Source organism: Atractosteus spatula, chromosome 9 (assembly GCF_055471065.1).
Source record: "Atractosteus spatula isolate fAtrSpa1 chromosome 9, fAtrSpa1.hap1, whole genome shotgun sequence".
In the NCBI taxonomy this organism is placed as follows: domain Eukaryota; kingdom Metazoa; phylum Chordata; class Actinopteri; order Semionotiformes; family Lepisosteidae; genus Atractosteus; species Atractosteus spatula.
The window spans coordinates 43,112,515-43,138,427 of NC_142714.1; the positions used below are offsets into that span (position 1 = coordinate 43,112,515).

The 25,913-nt window shown below is 34.4% G+C and overlaps 1 protein-coding gene across 2 annotated transcripts in view; it reads left to right on the top strand.

Moving 5' to 3' along the window:
* Nucleotides 1-25,913, top strand: part of LOC148828614 (glutamate receptor 3) — a 130,482-nt gene that overhangs the window by 50,443 nt on the left and 54,126 nt on the right. For both annotated transcript variants that reach the window (XM_088925601.1, XM_088925602.1), the window contains exon 4: nucleotides 20,765-20,952. In XM_088925601.1, the coding sequence (XP_088781727.1) occupies nucleotides 20,765-20,952 (188 nt within the window). The remainder of the gene's footprint in view (nucleotides 1-20,764; nucleotides 20,953-25,913) is intronic.

Below are 25,913 nucleotides of genomic sequence, written 5' to 3' on the forward strand. Positions count from 1 at the left end.
GTAATATGTTTTTCTCTTTTATTGTGCTATAAGTGGATTTAAAGGTGCAGTCATACAGTACTGTAAGTGTTCTCCTTTTAAACTTGCAACATGCACTTCAACAAATGTCTTAAGCTAATTTTTAAATGTACAAACCATACACAGTATACACCAATACATTTTATATCAGAATTTATTACAAGAAGCCTTACTCATAAGTATATACAAGGAGACATGTATATATCCTGAAAACAATGCCTTACATGTACAGTATATGCAAAGTAAAAATGTTTTTTTAGGAGTAATTTTTCCTTTTATTCACTAATGTGCGCAATTACAGTGGTATCTTAAAAATACCTAGACTTTATGTCGCACCAACCATTAACAATAACTTTCTTGAAAGCAAATTCTAAATGGGAGCTGCTTACCTGAATAATAATGAATGGAGGACAGTGCTAGCTGATCAGGTGTTTTATTTTTATCTTTATTTCCAATCTGTTTGAAATAATTTATCATCTTCACACGGATTATCTTTTGTAATACAAGGCAACACTTGCACCATTTCATCTCCTCATTCACTTTGGATGCTGAAAAAAAAAACAGGATGTCAAAAACTTTTGTGAAGAACAAAAAATGCTTCTGCAACATTTGGCAGAGTTCTACATTCGACCTGGATTGTATGTATAAAACAGATCTGCAGATCTGATAGCTCAACCGGCAAGGCAGGGGCACTGAATGTATGGACGTTCTAAGATTCAAATGATATGAGATTTTGGTTTTACTTACAGGTAAATATTGTATGTATCAGTCATATAGAGGAGGTATCCTTTTAAAGGCTGCCATTTTGTTAGAATATCACAGTGAATATTACACTGCCTCTGACATCCATCCAAACATTTTCTCACGGCTTTATCCAGTTCAGGATCATGGCAAACAACAGTAAAGGCAAGGTACAGGGTACATCCTGGATGGGACACCAGTCCATCAAAGGGCGCACACTTTCACCACAGCCAATTTTCTTAGACATCAATTGACTTACAGTACCAGTAAATATTTGGACTTAACAATGCAAAACGGATGTGTTAGCTATGCAGGCAGATATTGAGTAGGCCTGTTAGGTTAAAATTGATCGTTAGTGGGTCCTTTATTAGGCATTCATTGTCACTGAGGTTTGAAACAGTCATTTGCAAGTTAAGGTATGTGGTTTATCAGGTTTCTGAAACCTGAGTGCAGCATGCAAGCATCCATCAGTTGTTCCCCATCTCAAAATCCACAAAACCACAGCCTAACTAAGCAGAGATCTGGGCTTCATAAAGTCATTGTAGGCTGAAGTAGTTCAAGTAGGGAGCTGCATCAGCATGTGTAGGCTGCAAAGGAACAAGTAAAGGTTTATTCCATGCTGAAAAGAAAAGAAACACAACGTTTTCACCACAATGTTGTTTTTTCTCTTCTCTTTTCAGCATGGGTTAAACCTTTATTGTTCTAATTGATTTCGTATCTGCAGACTAATTCAGAATAGCCATCTTTGTGTATCGCAGTCATGTGTATAAGATAAGATCACTTTATTAGGCATACACAATTTCTTGCATTAGGAATTCCAGCTTGCTCTCCATAAGACACAGGCAGGGAGAGAAGCTTGGGGTCAGACCACAGGGTCAGCCATTGTACAGCACCCCTGGAGCAGATGGGGTTCAGGGCCTTGCTCAGGGACCCAAGGGAGTAGGATTTCTCTATCACCCACGGTCACAGATCCTTAGCCACAGTGCCACCGCTCTACCCCATATTGTTCATGTGCCTACTATTAGTAAGCAGCTTAACATTAATTGCCATTCAACTTATGGAATTAAACAATAATTGCAACCAGGACAGTTATCTTAATGCAATAAATATTTTGTAATGACAAATTCTGGTGGTTCGGAGACATTGCTTCTAGTGCACAAACATGCACACACCAGTTATTTATTTGTGCAAAGCGATAAAGTAAAGACTTTTAATGTCGGTTTTATGCAGTTCAGCTGTATACAGTAAATACACAGAAATGTCCTGAATGTTTAATATGAACAGCTCAGAAATTAACATCCATAAACAAAAAAAGGTCATTACATTGAGTGCCCAGTTTATTAGGTATACCTGCTCTTCCCATGTAATTGCTTAATCAGTGACAGCATCATATAGTATGTACAGACAATGCTATTTAGATCAGACGTGCAGGTACTGAAGGATCATGTGTGTGCAATTCAGAAGGAGAATGGGCAAGACAGAAAATGTCATATTTAAGCGACTTCGGATAGTGCAGTTGCATTGGGTACACAAACACCATACACTAGAGGACTGGAAAAACACCTGGTCTGATGAATTCACAATGCTTCCTGCTGTTTCACACTGATGGGAGGACCAGAATAAGGCAAAAAGCGCAAGAATCCATGGATCCATCTTGCTAGATGTCAACAATGCAGGCTGTCGGTAGCAGTGTAATGGTGTGGGGTGTGTTTCAGTGGCACACATGGGGTCCCTTGATATGAGCAGAGCAACGCTTGAATGCCACAGGACATCTGAACATCGTTGTAGATCAGGTGCATTCCTTCATGGCAGCAGTGTACCCATGTGCGGATGGGCTTTTTCGGCAGGATAAGGCTGGAAAAATCCTGGAATGGTTCCAGGAACATGACAGTAAATTCATTTTAAGGCAGTGGCCTCTCCAGTCACAGGATCTCTGGGTGGAGATGGAACAACCTATTGAGATCCGAATGGAGTTGAGATCAGCCACCGGCTAATTTGTAACAGCTATGGGACAAATTGGAGTTGATATGGGTCCTGTGCCGCCACTTCTGACCCCTTGCTGAGTCCGTGGCCCAGTGAAATCAGGCTGTCCTCAGGACGACTGAGGGACCAACGCTCTATTAGGTAAATGTACCTAATAAAGTGCCACTCAGTGTATACGTCAGTAATGCATTAATGATTAGACTAATCTATTAGATACTTTTTGTATTGCTGCAGGATTCAGAACACATTCACATCCAATGTTTCTGTAGGCCAAATTCCCTCTTAAAGGATGCAGTATTGACCAGCAGATTTCAGTTCTTACTCTGCAGTGACTCATATAGCATTACAAACAGCAAACGCATTATATTTTGTATGTACTGTTGTCCAGAATCACTGAATCACAGGCTGCTCCCTCTCCCTTGGAGCGCAATACTACTGCATATATCGAAGTCACTAAAAATCATATGCTTTTAAAGATGTGTCACATAACACTGTATATCAACTATAGTAAATGACCTACATATTGTGCTGCTTGAAGGACACAGTGTTGTTACACATTCTGTCATACAATGTATTGAATATTACTGTATTTCTGCAACCTGTTGTTCTTTTGATAAATGATGCATCTTCGTTTGTAAACTTTGAATGTCACCTTGATTGAAAGGTATCAAAGTTTTAAGTCATGTACAATTTCTACATAAGTAAAAAGTGACAGACCTGTAAATGGATATCCTTTCTGTATGGTTGCTGTAATCTTAGAAGTGTGTTCCTGTGTTCTTTCGCAACTCAAGGCTGCTTAGTATCCAAAGTTCACTCCAGTTAAATCTAGCAAAAGAATACCATCGTCATCGTATGCACAAAAAAGCTTTGACATTTGCGGAAAAAAAGAAACAATAGTTTTGTAACATTATATCCTGTTGCTGACTGAACATACTGTGTTATATTACTCATAAGCATCCAAAGATTTTGTGAAATTATAATGTTTTATTTAAAAATATTTTTATGTGATGCTCTGTAATTAAATGTGTACATCATGTAGTTCCTCATTTATAATGATGAAAAATTAACATGTTTTTGCTCATTTACACAGAGAAAAGAAATCTTTAATAATCATTGGGTAATCATGGCATCACTGTGGACTGGACACTTTCTGATTAGCATGGGTCTTTCTGGTTAGGAATTTATGGTTTGGTGTCATATCTTCTTAATACTGTTCAGTTACCACACAATTCACTGAACGTGGACTACACTTTGCAAGTGTAATCCAGGGAATTTGTGACATGTTATGCTTGAGTGCTTTTCTTTTGTCGCCATCATAGTGCATACAATGTGACATCAATTAACATGATGATATGTTTATAAATTCACTAAATTTGTCAGTTTTTTTATGGTTATATATAAGATAAAGCTCATGTTCCCTCGACACAGAATGTAAATAATTAAATTACTGTTTTTGTTGCAGACATAATTTCACATTTTTGGAAGGAATTGACTTGAATGAGTTGAAGTCTGAAACGTGTTAGCCATTTCATTTTGTCATTTTGTCTTGTTAGATTTATCAGAAGACCTGCTTTGTGGTCTCACTTAGGAGTACCTCCACTTCAATAGGAATGACACATCAATCATGCCAGTCTGAATAATTTATATGTATACTTTATGTGTTTTAGAGACCCTTTCACTTCATGTTAGCTAAATTATTAATGAATAAAAAGAATATATCAGCTTTGACTTTCTGACCAGAAAAGACACCTCAGCAAAATAAAAGTGTAGTTGGTGGTTGCTGATAAAAGTATCTATAAAGAATAACAAAAATCACTTTACTGGAGTGACTACGGAGTGGTTATTTTCTCTGTGCATTAGCTGTCCATTAGTGCCTTGGTAGATTTACCATAATGAAGACTTACATTGAAATTATAACACAGTATGTGTTTTTTTGTTTCAGCAACACGAGAATTAATGTAATTTGGCAATGAAATATTTTCAGCTAAAAGCTTTAAAAAATTCAACAATTAATGTAAGAGGCACACAGCAGATCTGGATTGCACCTTCAGTACTATTCACTACTATTACAGAAAGTGAACCTGGAAACAAGCACGTTCACCACCTACCAGCTACGAGCTTCAGAAACCGTGAAACTGTAGCCAGCAGCATTCTGTGCTACATCGTTTAAGACACACTGATCTGCCTACACCAAGCTACTTCAAATCATGTTGATTGTATTCTAAAGTACAATATTGAACTTCTTAATTTGTTAAAATCAAAAAAGCAATCTTTAAGCACAAACACATTAGCTTTAGTCATTTGATCAAATGTATGCCTCAAATACTGAAGTTCAGAAAATATATCCTACATTTAAGTCTGATACATTGGTATCTTATTCAAAATAAATGGAAACTGCTGCAGAGTCCATATTAAGGCAATGGACTTAGTATTTTTAATTTGTATTTAAAATTATTTAATTTCTCTATTTCCATGCTGTTATTTTAAGATTTTGACTTAACATGTCTTAAGATTTTATACTACTGCTTAATTTGGGACAAATTAGTTCTCACTAATATGCTGCATATGCCACATACCTACTGTATACACTGTACATACCTATATACCTAGCTGAATAGATGAATAGTATTGCTTGAGTGACTCACAGACATCTGGATATTTTTTGTGTCAGTGTTTTTCCAGCCACAATTTATTTTCTCATCATCTCACACTAAGTAAATCTATAAAATGTCTGTATTATCTGTAAGGTACAGAGTCTGTACTTTGTTTATTGGCTGTTCCTTATGTCGATGTCATATAAAGTCTAAAATACAATCAATAAAATCCTAACACAGAGTAAGCTATGGTGTGAACAAATGTGTAAAAAATATAAAATAATATTTTAAAATAATTCAATAAATACATTATTTTTTATTTATTTTATTTGCTTTTTTTGATTAAAAACAGTTTTACAAACTAAAAACAAAATGATCCACTTTAACATTCAATGAACAAAATAATAAATAGTTCAATAAATGGCATTGAAAACAGTCATTGAGAATAAAAGGACCAAAGATAGTTACTAAGTCCCAATGCATCTATGGGAACATGGCTCCTGCATTTTCCACACTGCTCACCACCCGTGACTTACAACAGTCTTCTTGTTTATTTTATTTACTTTTACGAGAAATTGCTAAACATTAAGAAATGTTTAATTTTAAAGTAGATTTAGTACAACTTTCTAAACATAAATAAATGGGCGTAATATTTTATTAATTTGGGAGTTCTTCAATGTGACTGGGAGTGGACACCGCAGTAAGACTAGGCTTATTGACTGGTTGACCACTTAGTATCCTGCCATGTTAGATTAAAAAAAAATTCAATGGTAGTCTTTCTTATAGATCATTTGTTATGTAATTATTCAGCACAAATCACAGACTATATTTATGTATTGTACCATTTACAGTATTGATCTTTTTGAATCTGCTGCACTGGTTCTGCAGATCTAGACTTAACTAGAATAAGATGGAAATAGAAAATTTGCCAAAATTGCACGAAAGGTTATTTTTTTTCTGTCCTTCTGTTCTCACCACTTTTATGTACATTGTTTAAGAGGAATAATAAACAGTCTTGCCTTTAAAAAATAGAAATAGAGACACACAAATAAGTTTTATATAAGTAAGTTCCTCTTTTGACATGTAATAACTTGGGTTTAACAAAATAGAAGTTTTATGTCACTTTAATCTCCCACCTATTGCATCATCACCTATTTTGACTCTGTGTTAATGAAAAAATATTCATAAAATATGGCCAACTCTGACACCGCAGCCCCAATCTACACCTTCAAGGTGATACCAATTTAAACTGTTTTTTCCCTTTTAACATGTGAAGTCATGCGTTTACTGTGAGAAACCTTTTAACTGTTATAAGATGTTTGTTTCCATTGAAACTGTTTTGGCTAATGGTCCAAATTTCTAGAGTCAGGAGGCTCTATGTTTGACTGTACAGATTGTTTGTTTCCTTTGATTTATTTTTAGACAAAATATGGATCATTTTTACAGTTCTTGCAATTTAAGTATTTTTACATAAAAAAATTCAAGTAATACCTTGATATATGTATGCTGCTGATAAATAGTTAACACTTAGTATATTTCATAACATCATACTTTTACTGGATACTACAATAATTGGAGAAATTAAGCACCATCCCCAATGACTGCCTGAGCTTTCATAGATATACACTATACACAGTTTCTTTTTGGTTTCATATCTATTGCCTTGAGGAACTGTATGATTAAAACTACATTTCAGGCTCTAGATAATGTTAATTAAATGAAAACTACACATCAAAGACCTATTTTATTGCTTTTGCAGTTTTTTAAGATTCATGGATGTGTAATCTCAGTAAAGTTCCATTTAATAGACTTCACAAAAAAACACACTCAAATACTCAGGGCTATTTTGGGAAAAAAGAAAATGCCTTCAAGTGATTTTTCTTACTCAGAAAATAGTTTTTTCCCACTAGTAAAATAATGTGAAGGCAAAGCAACGAGAAGAAGAAATTAATTGACTTATAGACAAAAGCCTTTTGCATAAAACCTTACTCATTTCCCAAACTTACATTGTTCCATATAAATTAACATGGTTTCAAATTCACATAGTATTGTATTCTCTGCATTTTGTTCTGTTCATGTATGGGTGATTTACTAGGTGATAGAGGTGTTTTTACTCTAATCATTACTTTTTCAATTCTCAGTGAACGTGAAAAGTTTTGTCTGCAATAAAATGACATGCAACAAATCTACACCAAAGAAAATATATACACTATGTGAAGCTGCAGATCACTTGTTATATATAATAAATTAAATGAATACGTTCTAAATTATAATGGTCAGCAAGACTCACAAAAACTGTAAGTTTAATGAGAATCTTACAGCCGGATGTGGCGTGATGCTTTAAAAGCAACATTGAGTTTAATTTTTATTGTACAGTTTTCACTGTAACTTGGATAAACAAAGTAACATGTGCTGTTAAATAAGGCCTATCAAGGACTTTATAACATCTGTAGCAAATGATGATTATTAGAAACCAAGTACACTCATGTTAGATATTACATAGTTTGGGGTGCCATTCATCCATGCATTTGATGAAGATGTTAAAAAGCCTAACTACTTTTATAGCACAATACAACTGAGCTCCTTGTGAGGTCAAAGAATAATGTCCCTAGCTTTGTACATTTTCTGTAAAAGCAAAGGCTTTTATCATTTTACATGTATCCTAAGGACACTTACATTTTCATGGTTCAGTTACCATAAAAACCAGAGTAATGCAACAACAACAATCTAAATAAGAAACACAAAAAGAAAACAAAAGTACATAATGGCTTTCATGTTTTGTTTGCCCATTGTTTATCTTACATGAAGCAGATGGTCAATGTAGATAAGCCTCATAATAGAATAAAAACACCTTGTAGACACTAAGAAAAAAAAAGAAAAGTTTTGCGTTGTCTCTGTGGTGAAGTCGCATGTTTTTTGAGAAAAGTGCAAGTCCATATGAAGCTAAACACAGCCCAGCTGGCACCAGGCTTTCTACGTCTAGGTACTGTATATGAAATGACAGACATCCTCTTTCTGAAAGGGCAGTATATTTGGATTTTATTTCATGATTTTATTGGGATGTTGTTATTCATTGTGGCTGTGAAGTATTATCGTAGGAGGTTTTAAATGATGTGTTACAACAAAATAAAGGTGTCTTCTTTCAAAAGCTGCGTACTGCCAGAGATTTAGTACTTTATTATCTTGAAACTGGATCTTTAAAGACCACCTAAAGAGTCACAAGTGACACTTTCTTTAGCCTGCTTGATCCCTGCCAGTAAACTTCTTGTAAAAGGTAATGGATGGATACATCAAATACAGTCACAGTCACAGTGATATTCTACATGAGCATTCTGTCAGTGCCTGTCCATCTTAAAAAGTAGATTAAGTGTGCTAAACAACATCACATACACTTGCCTTCAATACTTGAGTTGAAGAGTGTTATGTTTTACTAGTAATAATACATTTTATAACACAACATTATTTTATTATTTTTATCTGTAAGTTACAACACACATGGCTAAAATGAAATTTTAAAATTAAAATGACTCAATTATACCAGCTTATGTATAAAATAGCCCAAACTGTAGACTTTAATTGCTTGCAAAATCATTAAGTAAAATGGGGAAGTTGTAGAAAATCTCTTAGACATAATTCTCCTAGCTCAACACATTGATGCATAGTTTTGATTATTAACATGGATCAAATGGTAAAGTACATTGATAAATGCACCGCCTCAGTATTACAATTTTTACGGCATGTTTCAGGTGTTAAGATACCAAAGGTATCCATAATATTTCAGATTATTGATAATAGACTGTATATAGAGAGACTGTATTTTCATGAACAGCTATCTTTTGGGATCTGGACATATTTTACCCTCAGTTCATAAGACGATGGATGAGATGATCCATGTGCATTTACCTGCTTCTCTAAAAAAAGTATTTCACTTCCTCCAGCTGGATCAAAAAGTGAGTCTGCTATGACCCAGAAAATTTCAGATTTGTCATTTTAACACGCAGAAAATGAAAAACCAAAGAATCCATAATAATGTTCAAATCTGAAGCATGTGGTTTAAAAAGCATACTTTTTAAATTAAGTCATACATAAACATGAAGTATGCATTTCATAGAAAGATAGCTTACTTGACTGATTTTCTTTACTTCTTTGAAGAAACAATAGCATTCAGCTGGGTTTTATGATATTTTGCGCTTGAATTTAAAGATTATTGTTTTTTAACTACGTTATGAAAAATCTATTCTTAAACCATAATCTGACATTATCCTGGCTTCTTTCAAATGGAATGGGTTAAAGTATACAAGGCAGACAACAAACCTCTGGGAAGCATCTTGTATTCTGGGCAGTATTTGAAAGGGTTCCCAGTGGGTTTTGTGCTGGGCTGTTTGCCCTTGCTAATGTATGTAAATGGCCTGGATCAGAGTATAATTTGCAAACTTGTTAAAGACAGGAGGAAAACTTGGCACCTTTTAAGGCGCTCTGAAAGTCCTATCAGACCATGATGAAATATAGATCTTACAGGTAGATATAAATTAAATTGAATGTTTCTAAGTGGTTTATCCTGGAAATACAATTGTTGTTAACGGGTGCAAAATATGAGACATAGTACTGCATAACACCCTGTACAGACCTATCAATTTCTTGGAATAATGGAATAACGTTTGAGATGTTTCTGTTTTTCCTTAGCTATGCATCTAGAAATCTGGAAATCTATATAGGGTGTAACACCCCACCAATCCTTTTGAAGTTACAACAAAGATGTTTACACAAGACTATTTAAAAGAGCTAAATCATTTAACCTTACAAGGCAGAGACTGAGGAGTATTTACAATATAATCTTCATAGTAGAAATTAGGAACACTTAGTCTAGCAGTTTTGAACTGTCACCCAGAACATTAGAATATAAATGGATTCACAACTAGTACATTTAACCACTGTTTATAACCACCAATTAATTCTTAAACATGAAAATGGTTACAAACAAGAGGAAGATTTTCAGTCAATCTAGCACGTTTTGTTACTTGTTGCTAATTGTTCCAAGAATCTCAACCAGCTATTTCTTCAAAGAAGCTAGGGTATCTTCCTTCTTCTTGGAAGATTTTCACCATCTTGCTGTTTTCAACAAAATGTGATTCTCTAAGACTGTTGGTATAGGTGATATAGGTCTCGAACAAGATCACACAAAAATGAATAATTCATGTTCTGGATTTTGAATTTTTTGTATATGGCCTGTACTTATGTATTCAGTAAACTGAAAAAAATGGTTAACATTATGCTGTAGCTATGAAATTAAAGGTTACCTCTCTATATTCTTTGTTAAAATGTGTCTGAGGGTTGGGGATTAGAGAGGTGGGGGGATGATGTGTAGAAAATGGCTTTTTTCAAATTATTAAAACATGTTTTCTCTGGCTGTTTTATGAATAAGTAGCCTGATGAGATATGCAGCTGTGCTAGTTAATCTTCGAAGCCTTACATGTGCTGCTTTTAGACTTAATTAAAATGCCCAGAGCACAAAACATGTTTTCAAATTTCAATCAAAAACATGTCTGAAGAAATCTCAATCCTTTTCAGAGTGCAAGAAAGAGAGGAGATATGAGGAACCAAAAGACCACTAGTGACGCTGCAATATGTCCCTTGTCAGTGGATCAAAGAGCACAAGGAAGCAGTCCACACTGTACTGTGTGAGGACTAAGATACCAAACAGAAGGCAATGGCTACACATTGTCACAACTTCTACTATATAAAGAAATATGAAGAAAAAAAAACATCCATTGACACTATTAAATTACTTATTAATGAAGATGTTCAGAAGATGGATACATATATTCACAGCTTGACAGATAACATTTGGACTTGGTGCATTAGTTTAGCAGTTTTAGAGGGCCCTACTTGCTTTCATCAGAAGGTGGTGATAATTTACAATGTCTTAGCCTTATCAATATAGTGCAGTGGTGCAGTTCAGTACTTGAAGGCTTTTTGGCACTACCATGAACCATTTACAAGCTTTGATCAAACTAATGCTTTAAATGGCTTCCAGCCCAACAGGGAAAAACCTCCATCATGAATTGTTGCTGGCAGGAAATATTTCATTAAGAGTTTTTTTTTTTAAAAGGAAATAAAAAAATAGATGGTAACCATGTATTACCATGGGTTTGAGTGCATAGTGTTCAATCAGTGGTATTCAAATCATTATGAAGCTCTGTCTTTTGTCAGCATCATACATTATATAGGTCATACAAAACAGTGAATTGAAATGAAACAGCAGGAAAATTCATCATATAAACTGATTTTTCTTTCTGTGTTGGTTTGGATACTGTTTGCTTAGAATACATTTCAAATACTATTTGATATATGGATGCTGCACTTTAACATTTTATACTAAAGGTTTATGCTGATTTTCATTAAAAGCTAATTTTCTGAATAATCCTTTCCATGACCAGATTTTACTTACATGCAAATGTACCCTAAAACAAGAAACTCATGGAATCCTTTTTTTAAATCCTGACTGGAATTCTCTTTGAATTTGCATTAATATTTAACTGTTTCAAAATTGACATGGCAACTACAAGTGAAATATTTCTTCAGTCTTAAATTTATTTTAAGTTCTGAAAATTCTATACAGCTTTTTGGTTTTCAATGGTTATTAAAGGACACTAAGCTTTCTATAAGCATTTTAAGAATGGATAATTCCATATAGTGCAAAATCCCAAAATATTTCAGTATTTGTTGAAAGACTGTTAACAGTATGCATTATATTGGCTAGTAAGAACTGATCCAAGGATTATATCACATCTTGAAAGTTTCCAATGGAACAACATTTTGATAGCATTTTATTCAGCTGCCATTGGAAGAGTTTTCCTCCATAATTCTGTATGAGGTAATGTTTTTGGAACCCTTCCAATGTGTGAAATATCTTATTTTTTTATAGGACGCAAATGTGAAGGAAGCTGGAAATTTCTTCATGTAGTTAATGAGCAAAACAACTGTTCTCTCGCTATTCGTAAAGATAAAAAGAATTAGTTGCAGATTATTTTCTGTGCCGTTATGATAAGCTTCAGAATGAAAACTGACAGCTCAGGCTGTGTCTCAAATTCCTAATATTTATTGTTCCCACCAGGCCTCTGTTCTTTTTGCTATGAAGATGTACGGTAAACACCACAAATTCTCAGCTACTGTACCAAATCAACACATTAGCAGCTAGGTTACACCAATTAACAATTATTTGAGATTATTGATCATCTGACAAGAAATGTTCTTATGAAAGGATGCTCTGCAAAAATGAATTAAATATAATTTACAAAGTTGCCTTATACAGCTCATCCCTCACAACAGTGAATTTATGTGATGAGTTAATGAGTCTATGTAATTGCCAACTAATGTTCATATTACTGTTTCTACCCTCTAACCTTTGCTATGTAATTAGAGTTCATTTTTTTTCCCTAAGTCATTAACAAAACACAGCATTACAGCATTCTCTAGAATTCAATCTGACTGGCTGAGTACTTCTGTGTATTAATACATACACTTTATTTTGACATGTTATTTTGACTTATAAATGTGATTAATTATTGTGTAATAATATAATAGTGATGATGATGATGAAGAAGATGATGATTGTTATATTTTACACAACAGAGTACAGTTGACCAACAGATAATATATACAATACTTACCTTTCAGTGTTTAGAAAATGTGCTTTTAAACCTCATAATATAAATATGTGGAGAAAATATTTGTCCTACATGATATTCAGTTTGGAAATGTGTATTAAAGCTGGTTACAGTAAAAACATGCAGTTTACATCAGAAGTTAAGTGCTGTTCTGTGTAGTGTGAAACCACTGTATTTAATTGTTATTTAAATTGATACCTCTAGCCAGTTTAGCATCAGTTCCTGACAAGTAATATAATAAGCATTATCTTTTCTTTTAAACAGCAATTGAAAATGATGCCCCATTATTTTATCACTTATCGCTTATTTTGCAGAAACTAAACATTTCAAATGGAGGGTTTTAAAGAATTAGTTTGATGAAAATTATCAAACTATTTTTTACTTTATTAGACAATTTTAAAGTGATATCTTAAGAGGTAGATAATTTCTGGGTTTTTTTATATTCTTGTATATATCAATAAACTAATGTGGCTATAGTTTAATTTCTGTAGATCCGTAACATCTATTTTGTGCATGCAAAATGGATGTGCCTATACATTTTTGATATACCATACTGTATGTGATGTTGGTTGATTTTTTTTAAAAAGCTCTATGTACATTAGACAGAAAAACAATGAAAAAATGTGTAATAGTGCTGGAAAATTCGAACTCCTTAGCTCATTATTAAAATAACATAACTACACCTCTGTAATTTGTATGCAATGATTTGTTCTTGTACTTAAAGAGATCAGTAATTTAGTTTAAATGGTGGTATATGACCATATGGTGTGTAAAGATTGGCACTGTATAAGCAATCTCCTTCTTGAACACATTTTTGATGGCTTTTAAGTGCCTTTTTTAAACATCTTAGCACAGTCATATCTTCAAATAATCAAACATTTCTTTTGATTTAAATTGGCTGCATGTGATACTGATACTGAATCATAACTGTTCTTACATTCAGTGATATGCATCCACTTATTTTCTAACTACTTTACTCAATACAGGGTCGCTGGGTAGCCGGTGCCTATTTCAATGATATCCTTTCAGGTTATAACTTTATTTCAATAGTGTCAACAGGTGCAATGAAAAAAATATCAGTTCTGTCTACAAGGATTAGTTTCTTTTATAAAAGGTATTGAACCCTATTTTTCTATGAAATTCGAAAGGGATTTTACAGTAGATACCAGAGATAAAAGATGACTATATCAAATACATTTAAAAAGAAAAAGGATCTTCGTTCTTTGTTCACCCATATTCAATTAACACCAGTTTAAAATAAAGAAATGTTCTTAAAAGAAAGTGACACTAATCTTAATTTGAAGACTTTTAAATGACGCTTTTGTTTTTCAAACAACATTTTCTATCTCTGTGGTGTTACCAGTTACAGAACTATTAGTGCATCAGATTTACCATCTTACAACTGACCTTATTCCTTGATTAACACATCTGGAAAACTGAAGGGTTTAATTTTACTCAGAGAATTGAAAACAAACATAAGTTCTAACATTTGTCCTTATTAACTTCAGTTTTAGTAACTTAACAGTACTATATCCTCATTGCTTTGAAGAATAAAGTATTCAGGCATATCAGACCTCAGTTAATCAAAACCCAGCTGACTAAAGTAGTACCACCTAAGACTGGTTCACAGCTGATTCTAGATGAGGGGTGTAAAATTCTTTACTTCAGGAAGACCACAACCTGAATGTTGAACTTTACATTTAAGCCAAAAGTAGCTTAAGTGTGAGATTAAAATCTTTTTTAAAAAAAAATGCATTTATAGGTATAAAGGATCTATATTGAGAGAGTAAAGGTTTAGATGTTCACATTCAACTATACTGAATATATGTTGCACATGACATAGATTCCATGGAGGTAATTATATGTGAATGTGTAAGTTTGGGTATGTCAAACCTGAAAATGTGTGAAACCCAATTAGACATTTTTAGAATTCAAGGAAGAATTTGTATTAAAATGCCACAAGTATTTCTAAATACACCGCACAGTTCACAGTAGTGCTGCAAAAGGTTACAGCATTGTAATTCTAAACAGTCCTCGATCTTGCATTTGCAAAAGGTAGCAAAACATAGGAATTTGTATGTAGAGGTTTTGATCTCTTAATCTCCCAGAACAAAGACAAAATATTCATTTTCCCAAACCAGGCAGGTTTCTAGGATAGAGCTGAAACATATGTCTCCTCGGGTTTCTGAGTTTTCTGTGTTTGTGGTCTGAAATACAGTAGTTTCTTTCACAATAACTCTGGCTCAGAGAATATACTAACTGAAAAATACTGATATTATTCTATATTTCAGAGCCAACAGTACAAATGACAATGTCATTAACAAGAAGGATTGAAAGCTGGGGGAGAGTCTAATATACAAATACAGCACCAATAAATAGTGCCAGAAAAAACAAGACAATTCATATACTGATTCATATTTATAAGATAATAAAGCATACAGAGCTACAATACATTAGAGAATATGTGAGAGAGCAAAGTTGTAGCATGGTCGTTCCTAATCAGGACTACAGTATGTTACTCAATTGAAGCTAATTTTGAACAGGCGATTTTGAAACACAGAACCAGTTTTAGTTTTTCAGCAGAGTTGTATTTCAGCAGCTGTTGAAATAATATAATTTCATCTACAAATACATATGTATGTATTTCAGTATGAAAATAAGGGTGAACGTGAGTTCTGTAATGAGTCTGTACACGAAGTTTATTGTTTTCTAAAAGTTGATAAAAATGAAAAAGCAGAAGAATTCGAAGAATGTGAGAAGGCAGTGATCTTTTTAAATCCTTGGTTGGACCTATTATCATGCAAACACATTACATGGAAGTTCCTAACTGAAATTCCTGAGGCATAATAGTATGTACACCCACCTGATTTAAATCATAATCATTACTGACTTTCTCTGTATATAATGCGTATATCTTTCACAAACACGTGACATGTATCTCTCCTTCACCCTGTCTCCACCTTTGCAACTAACCCTTGATTAACTCCCCTCTCTGAATTGGTGTCCAAGTCTTATGGTCCTATGGGCAAGAGGCTGCCCCTTAACAAAGCAAGTTAATCCAAAACTCACTATACCCACAACACTGAAACATTCACAAAACATTTCATTCTTGGATGTCTATATTCCTTGTAAACTTGCATTGCCACTATAAGGTGATGGATAGAATTACTTCATATTTAGGTTTGTGGCTATATAACATGGCAATTTAAATGTAAGGGTAAGTCATTTCAGGATTTGTGTAAGACCAGTGAAGTTTTCACATAGCAAGTTAGCAAAGCTGTTGTACACTATTTTACAGCTATTACCTCTTTAACTGTAACTATTAATAAATTAAAGGGTAATAATTGCTTACACTTATATAGCGCTTTTCTGGACACTCCACTCAAAGCGCTTTACAGGTAATGGGGACTCCCCTCCACCACCACCTATGTACAGCATCCACCTGGATGATACAACGGCAGCCATAGTGCGCCAGAACGCTCACCACACATCAGCTATTAGTGGGGAGGAGAACAGAATAATGAAGCCAATTCATATATGGGGATTATTAGGAGGCCATGATTGTTAAGAGCCAATGGGAAATTTGGCCAGGATGCCAGGGTTACACCCTGACTCTTTTTCGAGAAACGCCCTGGGATTTTTAATGACCACAACGAGTCAGGACCTCGGTTTTACATCTCATCCCAAGGACAGCCCCTTTTTACAGTATAGTGCCCCCGTCACTATACTGGGGCTTTAGGACCCACATAGACTGCAGGGTAACACCCCCTGCTGGCTCCACTAACACCTCTTCCAGCAGCAACCTTAGTTTTTCCCCAGGAGGTCTCCCATCCAGGTACTAACCAGGCTCACACCTGCTTAGTTTCAGCAGGTTGCCAGTTGTGAATTGCGGGGTGATTTGGCTACTGGATTATCAGAATCCCTATTATGCTGGAGTATCATAATCATAATCATATTGACACTACAGTACAATAAAACAGAAGACTATAAATGTTATTATACAATACTGTATGTATATTTGCCTTTCAGAAGAATGAGAGAAAGAAGGACATGAAAGAAAGACATTCTAACAGCACTTTAACATTCTTAATTTCTCAAAAGGAAGATTGAGACAGTTTTTTTTATCACTGTCCCCTTACAAGCATTCAAATCAGGCCAATTTCCCATTTCTCATAGTGGTAATTCTAAATGACATTTCAATTTATTTTATAGTAATGGCCATAAAATAACTATGGGAAAAAAGGGGACCTCCTAGTCCTGATATTTTATAGAAATGTCATTTAAATCTATAAATATTCAGAATGACACCAAGAATTATGATTGAAACTCAATGGAACGTTACATCGTTTATATTAATCATTCTACAATGCCCAAATGCACGATTACTAAAGTAGTTAAAAATACTTTGATAAACCTTGCATGAAGCTATATTTTCAAAACCCTCCAAAATCCATTTTGAGAAAACAATTGTTGGTAATTGTTTTCATTTTTCATCAATAGAATAGGATCATGATCTCTGGTACTTCAAAAACTAGTGGCATAAGCAATGAGCTGAACATTATTATTATTAAAATATTTATAGGAAGGAGAACATGCAGTGATCTATCAAATGTCAGCCTGCCTACTGAGGTGTGACAATCTACACCTCAACCCTTCAAGTACAATTTTCAGTGTCCTTGGTCTTTGGAAATTATTATTATTTTTATTATTATTAGACAGGAAACATGATCTTTGATCTCATCAGTTGGGAAGAGATTAAAGATTCAGGATAGTGGTTCAATGATGAATTGGTTTGTCCAGACATAGAGACAAGACATGCTGAAGAGATTCATAAAAATGTTTCCAGTCACAATACAGTTGTGTATGCCTCTTTGGAAAAGATAAAAACCCATAATTACATCACAGCCCCTTTTCAAGCAAGATAACAGCAGACTTCAGAGAAAAAGATGGCAGAAAAAAAATGGAATTTGCAGTTTTCCTCCCAGATTTATCCAAGTGTGGCCAAATGCAATAAACCACCAAGACTGTAACAGGAGAAACATTCAGAGACAACACGGCACCTTTGAATGTGCAGAAAAAAACAGATTTGTGGTTAAATTCAACCCAATGTTTTATTTCTCAGGGCCCCAGCTGTGTAAGATAAAGGCAAGACATTGTTGTCAAAACACTGGTGCAAAATTGTTTAATGTGCACTCTGCTGTGTTGCTTTTTAGCTTTCTTAGAGTCTCACTACAGAAGCACTTCATTCAGACTGCCAAGAACATTAGCATAATCCCCAGTAACTGCTTCTTCTTAAGGAATAATATTTATCATTTTCTAGAATCAGTGTTTTTTCATATCTACCGAAAGTGGTTACAACTGTGCATTGTGCTCCTGTACTTTGCATGACAAGCCAAACGGATACCAATCAGTCATGGTTAATAGAAAGTTAATGGAAAAGAAGATCTTAATGCACAATCATTTTAAAACAAATGCATTGTCGTTGCTTAATGAGCTACAGCTATTGAGCTTGACTTACAGTAAAGCTGCTACGTAAATATTTTATGACAAAACCTTGTTCACATATTGGTCTGAAAAGTTAGTGGTTGTTGTTTTGGTCATTGTTTTTGAATGATTGTGTTCTAACAGAATACAATTATCCATACTAAGATTACTAAGAGCTTAGAGAATTAAATAAAAATTGAAACACTTTGTGTTTTCTTGGGATAAGAATAATATGAATGTGAAATCCTTGCTCTTAAATACAACATTAAAATAAAAAAATTGAAAAGGCATGATTCATTCATGTATTCAAACCCTTTGCTATGGCAAACAAATTAATTTATGTGAGCAAAATTACCTTTACAAGCCGTTACTTAAGTGGCCTCTGTGTGAAATAACAGTGGCTCTCATGATTTCAAAATAAAAAACACTTCTCTTTGAGCAGTGTCTTGGTCAGATAGTGAATTTAAAGTCAAAGGCTAAACCATGAGGTCAGGGTTAAACCATTGAAAAGTACAGATCAAGAGGAGGGTACAAGAATATTGGAAGTATCTGATTATCCCCGAAGGCAGAGTCTACTCAATCATCAAGAAATGGAAGATACATGTGGGCACTGCCTAGATAGGATGCCTTTTCACTGTGAGGCCATCAACAATTCTGAAAGAGCGTCAGGGATTAATGGTTAAAATGGGAGAAAATTGTGCATCAGTCCACAATACGCAGACCACTTTATAAAACTAGCCTGTATGACAGGGAGGCAAGAAGAAAGCCATTAGTAAAGATATCTCCATCTTAGAGTCCCCTTGGAGTTTGCAGCAAAGCCACTGAATTATCCTGCAACAATGTGGCAAATTGTGAGACTGAACTGGAACTTTTGTTCTTAATGCCAAGTATAATGACTGGTGCAGACCCAACACAGCACATCTCCCAGTCAGCTTCATAACTACAGTCTATCATGCTCATATGCTATAGGGATGCTTGTCCTCAGCATGTAATGAAAAAGCTTGTTAGGACAGAAGCACATACAGTACAGGCACATGTAAGAGGAAAACCTGTTTCAGTCTGCTGAAGTCTCAAAAGCTGGGATGAAAATTAACCTTTGGCAATGATCTGAAGCACAAATCCAGAGCTACACTGCAGGAACTTAAAACGAAGAAAGTGAATGTCCTTGAGTCCCCATTGAAGTTCTGACTTTAATCCTATTGAGAAACTGTAGAAAGACTTGAAAACTGCTGTCTATAAGAGATCCCCAAGCAACGAGTGAATTTGAGCAAATCTACCCCGGAGAATGGGCAAAAATAGCACCAACCTGGTATACTAATTTGGTACAGGCTTACCCAAAAAGACTTGCAGCTGTAATTGCTGCCAAAGATGATTCCATCAAATATTGAGTTAATGAGTCTGGATAATTATGCAATCTTACATTTACATTTCAATTTACATCTTACATTTTAAAAATGCCTTTGTACAGTTTTGTCCCAAAGGAAGGCACAGAGTACTTTTGCGAGGTACTGTATACAGTATGTAAAAAAACAGACCTGATTCCAGCCATGGCTGTTAGCCAACTGCAAATCCAAGGCACTGTACTTGTTGTTATGACAACCTACACACATCAATGAAGGGAGAATTTCCTCATTTGAAACTATAACCCTTAGAATTCTGACATTTTCTTTACATAAATTTATTCAAAGTTTAATTACACCATTCCTGCTCAAAGCACAAACATATGATAATTTGTCCTGGAGTCATACAACATGAGTCTGTGAATACGGCTTTGCCTGTAAAGTATTTATAAATATTTGCTTTGTTGAAGTTGTAGCACCCCTTCAATTAAATTATTCTAAACATTTTGAAAGGCATATTCTCTGGTACTGAAGACCTTTGTTATAAGACTAATAATTACATGTGTCTATATATTTGATCAGTTTTACTTTTATGAGATAAATATTTCATCTAACTTAAAGAGAATATTTTAGTACTGGGTGAAAAGTCATTCAATTTTCAAAGTTACATAGATCTCCATAGCAACAGTTTTAAGGCAGTTACTGAAGCTGACCTATGGTATACAGCAGAGCTTTAAAAATGTATTTTGAGCAAACCAATTGTGCCTACCATTGTGAGTGTTTTTTTTTAATTTGTACAGTACTGACAATACTTGGCTTGGCCAGTTTGACCCTCTTAGCATGTTTCTTAATTCTAGCAATTTGTATAAGCTTCATGTAATACTGTGTTCTACAGTTTGATACTGGAGTAAAACAAGGTTATTTTATTGTCCTCTAGGGTTCTCAATATTACAAGCTATCATGGAGTCTGCAGTAGCCAACAATTGGCAGGTGACAGCACGATCAGTGGGGAGTATAAGTGATCCACAAGAGTTCAGACGTATCATTGAAGAAATGGACAGAAGGCAGGAAAAACGCTACTTAATAGATTGTGAAGTGGAAAGGATAAACGCCATCTTGGAGCAGGTAGGATCAATATGCATGTTATATCTACTGTTACTTGCTGGGCTTGCCTGTTCGTTTTTTCTGCTTACCTGTTAAAGGATCTGATAAACAATCATGAGTCAACTGAAAACACCTTCTTTAAAAGAAAGTAACTTCATCATTTACATAAAGTTGTCGAGTAGCAAAGTGGTGCAGCGGTTAGTATTGCTGAACTGCAGCACCGGGTCCTTGGGTTCAATTCTGGACCTGGTGTGTTGTCTGAGTGGAGTTTGTATATTGACCACTTGTCGGTGTGGGGTTCTTCCCACAGTCTAAAAACATACTGGCAGATTAATTGGCTTCTTGAAAAATTGGCCCAGGTGTGTGTGTGTCTGTATGACCTGGCTTCCCATCCATGTGTACCCTGCATTGCACCTGTTGTTTTCTGCAATAAGCTCTGGATCCCATGTGACCTTGAATTGGGAGAAGCAGGTAGAAAATGGATGGATTAACACAAAATTTGAAACAGAGACTGAGACACTAAACTTAACGTAGTTTTTTGGATATTTTATTAATGATTTCCCACAAAAGCCATGAAGAAATTAATAAAACCCACTTTTTTAAAGGGAGAGCTAGTATACATCTGTCATTTCCTGTTGTTTGAACCAAAACTACCTTACACTTGCTGCAGTGAACGGCTCCCTTAGTCGTTGCAATGCAAAGTGCAGAATGTTATACCATTGTCATGGTTGCTTATGAAGTAATCACTAAGTGAATTGGATTGTGCTCATTAGAGTTAATTTAGATATATTGATTCTTTCCGCTAAACAATATTCCTGAATGAGTTTGAGTCTGAGTTGTTTTTCTGAATTTAATTTGAACTAAAAGTCATTGTTAAATACAGAATTGCTCTTAGTATTAATTTACTGAGTCTAATTTAATTCAAGCAATGACAATTCCCTAACTTAATAGGTTTCAGTAAAATCACGTTTAAAATGTCTTATAATGCTTTTTCTCAGACAAGAAGGTGGGGAAATATATATAATATTATTTCGCTGTACTCTATGACAGTCTTTGACTCTAAATGGCCACAGTGTGAACTTTTCTGCAAATATTGTTTTTAATAATAATACAGCGATTTTAATGCAGTGTACCCAGTTAAATTATTAATTTAGTTTCAAGTCTAGGCTATATTTTAATCAAGAACAAGTAGTGATTCATTCCATGCTGAAAGTAGAAATAAATTTAATCTATCATATATAGGAGGCTACATCTGAAATGTAGTTTTTCTTTTATATTTTTCAGTATGGAATTAACCTCAACTTCTTCCTTTATAGACTGCATAAAGACCCGGCACCCCATACATAAATTTCAATAAGAAACAAAAGGCCAATTATTCTACATTGAAAACTACCAACCAAACCAAAAAAACCTCAGGGAAGGCTTAGCTCTGTTTTTTTTTATTTCTAAATATGTATATAATAAAGCATTTATTTAAAATTGTAATACATATTATTGATTTGATGTTATTGCTTATATGATTTTTCTAAACAAAAGTAACCTTAAATGAACCTATAATGTTTTATCATGAAAAATAAACCACAACATTTTCAGAGTATCTTTCAGTTGTTTATACAGTAGCTGCTTTATCCAAGGATGAGCTGAAGTAAAGCAGAGCACATACAGGACACAAGGAACAGAACTACAGTCTATATGGGTCACTAGTTTATCACATGACACATACAGTGCCTTGCAAGTGAAATTATTCAGACCTTTGTACAACTTTCATATTTTGTTGCTTTAAAGCTTGCAGACATGACACTTTGAAGTAGTGAATATTCGTTATATACACAATATACGGCACACAGTCAAAGCAAAATAAGCAGTTACAAAACGAACATAAACTAGGTGCTTCTCTTGGGGCTGCACAGTGGTGCAGTGGTTTGTATTTCCGCCTTGTACTGCCGGGGCCCTGGGTTCCTACAGTCCAAAAACAAACTAGGTTAATTTTGTTCTGGAAAAAGTAGCCCTGCTGTGAGTGTGCGCGTCTGCCCTGTGATGGACTGATATTCCATCCAGGGTGTATCCTGCCTTGTGCCTGTTTCTTGCTGGGATAGGCTTTAGATTCTACAGGACCTTGAATTGTAAAAAGCAGTTAGAAGGATGGATGGATCATTTCTCTTGGGTTCAGAAAAATGGGAAGGTGAAATCTTTGCTCTTAAAGCAAAAAATTGTAATTTTATGATTACATATTCAAACCCTTTACTGTGGAAAACGTTCATTAATTTAGATGCACTAAATGACCTTAGCAAGTCACACAATTAGTTGACTGGTCTCTGTGTGCAGTAAGATCTCACGATTTCAGAATAAATGCACCTACTGTATCCCTGTAATGTCTCACAGTCAGGTAGTGATTTTCAAGCAAAGATTCATGAACACTAAGGAGCTTTCAAAACAACTTGGGTATAAAGTTGCATAAAGACACATTAGGAGATGGGTAAAAAACCTTTTAATAATGACTGAGGAAGTTGATCAAAGACACTAGATCAGACTGCTCCTCCAAACTCAGTAGCAAGAAGGAATTTGGTTAGGAGTGTCACTGATTTACAGGGTTCTGTGGCTCAGATGAGAGAAAATGTCCATCGGCCAACAATATCCAGCTCATACTACAAAGCAGACTTGTATGGAATGGAAGATAAACCATCTCCAATCAAGCAGGGTTTGAAACAAAGCATATAATTGATACTACAAACATGTGACAGAAGGCCAGAAACTCAACATACTGCATCACTTAATCAACACCATCCCTACTGTCAAGCATGGTGGTGGCAGCATTATGTTATAATTCTGCTTCTTATCAGCAGGGACTAAGAAGCTTGTCAAGACTGATAGGAACATAGATGGAGCAAAGTACTAACAAATCTTAGAGGAAAACCTGCCCCAGACCTTAACCGGAGAGAAAAGTTGTGGAATGACTTGAAAACTGGTGTCCATACTGTATTCTAAAGCAACTTCAGAGAGCTAGAGCAAATCTACCAATAAGAACTGACAAAACGTATATCAAGCACTTGCATCAAAGTTGGTAGAGACTTACCAAAAAAAGATTTGTGGCAGTAATTGCTGCCAAAGGTGCTTACAGAAAATATTTGGGTTTGATGAATAACAGTCTGAATATATCTAATTTTTTTCTCTGTAGTTGTTTGCCGTATTTACAGTAACATACTAGTGCAAGCAAAATATACCTGTGGTCTCATAGATTGTATCGCTAATCCTGGACTTCATTATGTTACTTTAGATATGCAAGTTTACATCTATTGCTAATCAGAGTCTGCAAAACTGTCCTACAGTGTAAATATCCAGGGAGCTGTTCTCAGAGTGTGCATATTCTGTGCATGTTTGTTACTGGACTTTTTTTCTGTTTTTAAATCCCAGACACTATATTCATGAGCAAGTGTCAGTTATTGTATACAGGCTTGTTCAGTCAGTGCACTGTAGTGTGAGATATATTTTTTAATCTATTCCATAAAACCCAGGAATACAGCTAATGAACCATAACTCTTAGAGCAAAAATCACAGTGCATGACCTTGCAGTGCCTGTGTGAATTGGAACAATGACATTTTGTAAAAGCCCGGGTTTTTAAAAAAACGTTATTACTATCTTATGGAGGATTTAAGTTTCAACCTTGGTTTGTAAAGACCCTTCTGTTGAAGACTGATTCCAATAAATTATTATTTGTATGTTTGGATGTTTTCAGCAGCTCATTTTAATAAATTCTTCTTAATCCCTTCTTTTCTTATAAGGACACAAATGTCTTTTCCTTCTCCTGAAATAAAGACATGTTATTATTTTGCACAAAAGGGCTTTATTGTGACCTTTTATATCAGATGGATTTTTTCCTCTCTGTTAAATCCCATTTTTCCCCTCTGGGGGGATTATTATTAAAAAAGGAGGGGAAAGTCACATTTTTAATATCTCTAAGAGAGCAACTTTACTGAGGAATTAAATGAGTTAAAAACATGCAGATGAGAAAGTAAAGCTGTAAATATTGCAATTTATCTCATGGTTCATATTCAATTTAATATTATGAGACACATTATTCACACTCTGTGCATAATGTTTCACCAGAGAACCCTCGACATACTGTACATATATACTATATAGAGAGTAAAAGCTATTTCTTTTTTAAACTTTTAAGACAACAAAATTGATTAGTAGTATTATTCTCTTTATTGTTTCTTCATTATGAAGGATTCTCACATGTCTACAAAATGCAATTATATAGCCAATGTGCACATCTAATGAGATAAAATGTTCAATTACACTTATCACTTTTGTATAGTATATACAACATTATATGATATACCCACACATTAGAAAGGTTACAAACAAGAGACAAACATTTGGACCAACTTGCTTGTTTGGATAATTGTGTCAATCAATCCTAGACTGCCTCTTTTTGAAAGATCCTAAGAAGTCATTTCTATATTTTGACTTAGCAGTTTATTTTAAAAAGGTGCTTGCATACTTGCATAATTTTTATTTTTCTCTAGCAAATTTAGCCATGTGTATTGTTTAGTTTAAAACGATCCCTTGGGATTATATTAAATTCAGGAAAGAATATTATTACTTTTGTTATTGAAGATATTTTGCCAATGAGCAGTTTATTTTGAAATATAAAAATACTTAAAATGACTTAATTAAAAAAAAATAATTTAAATTTATAGAACATCTGGTAGGTTATGCATTAAATATATCTGTGGTCATTAATTGTTTTTGTGCAACAGAGTCAAGAAAATGTTGCTTTAATTATTCTTTTTCTTAATCTGATCGTAGTTTTCAAAGTGCAACTGTTTTGCAGAGATATTATTTTAGTATACTATTATAGTTTATTTTCTTTATTGCAATTTAAATGAAAAAATTCTTAGAATGAATATATACAGATTTGAACCTGCCATCAGCAAAAGTAGCCTAGATCTAGACAACTCATGGTACATTTCATCAG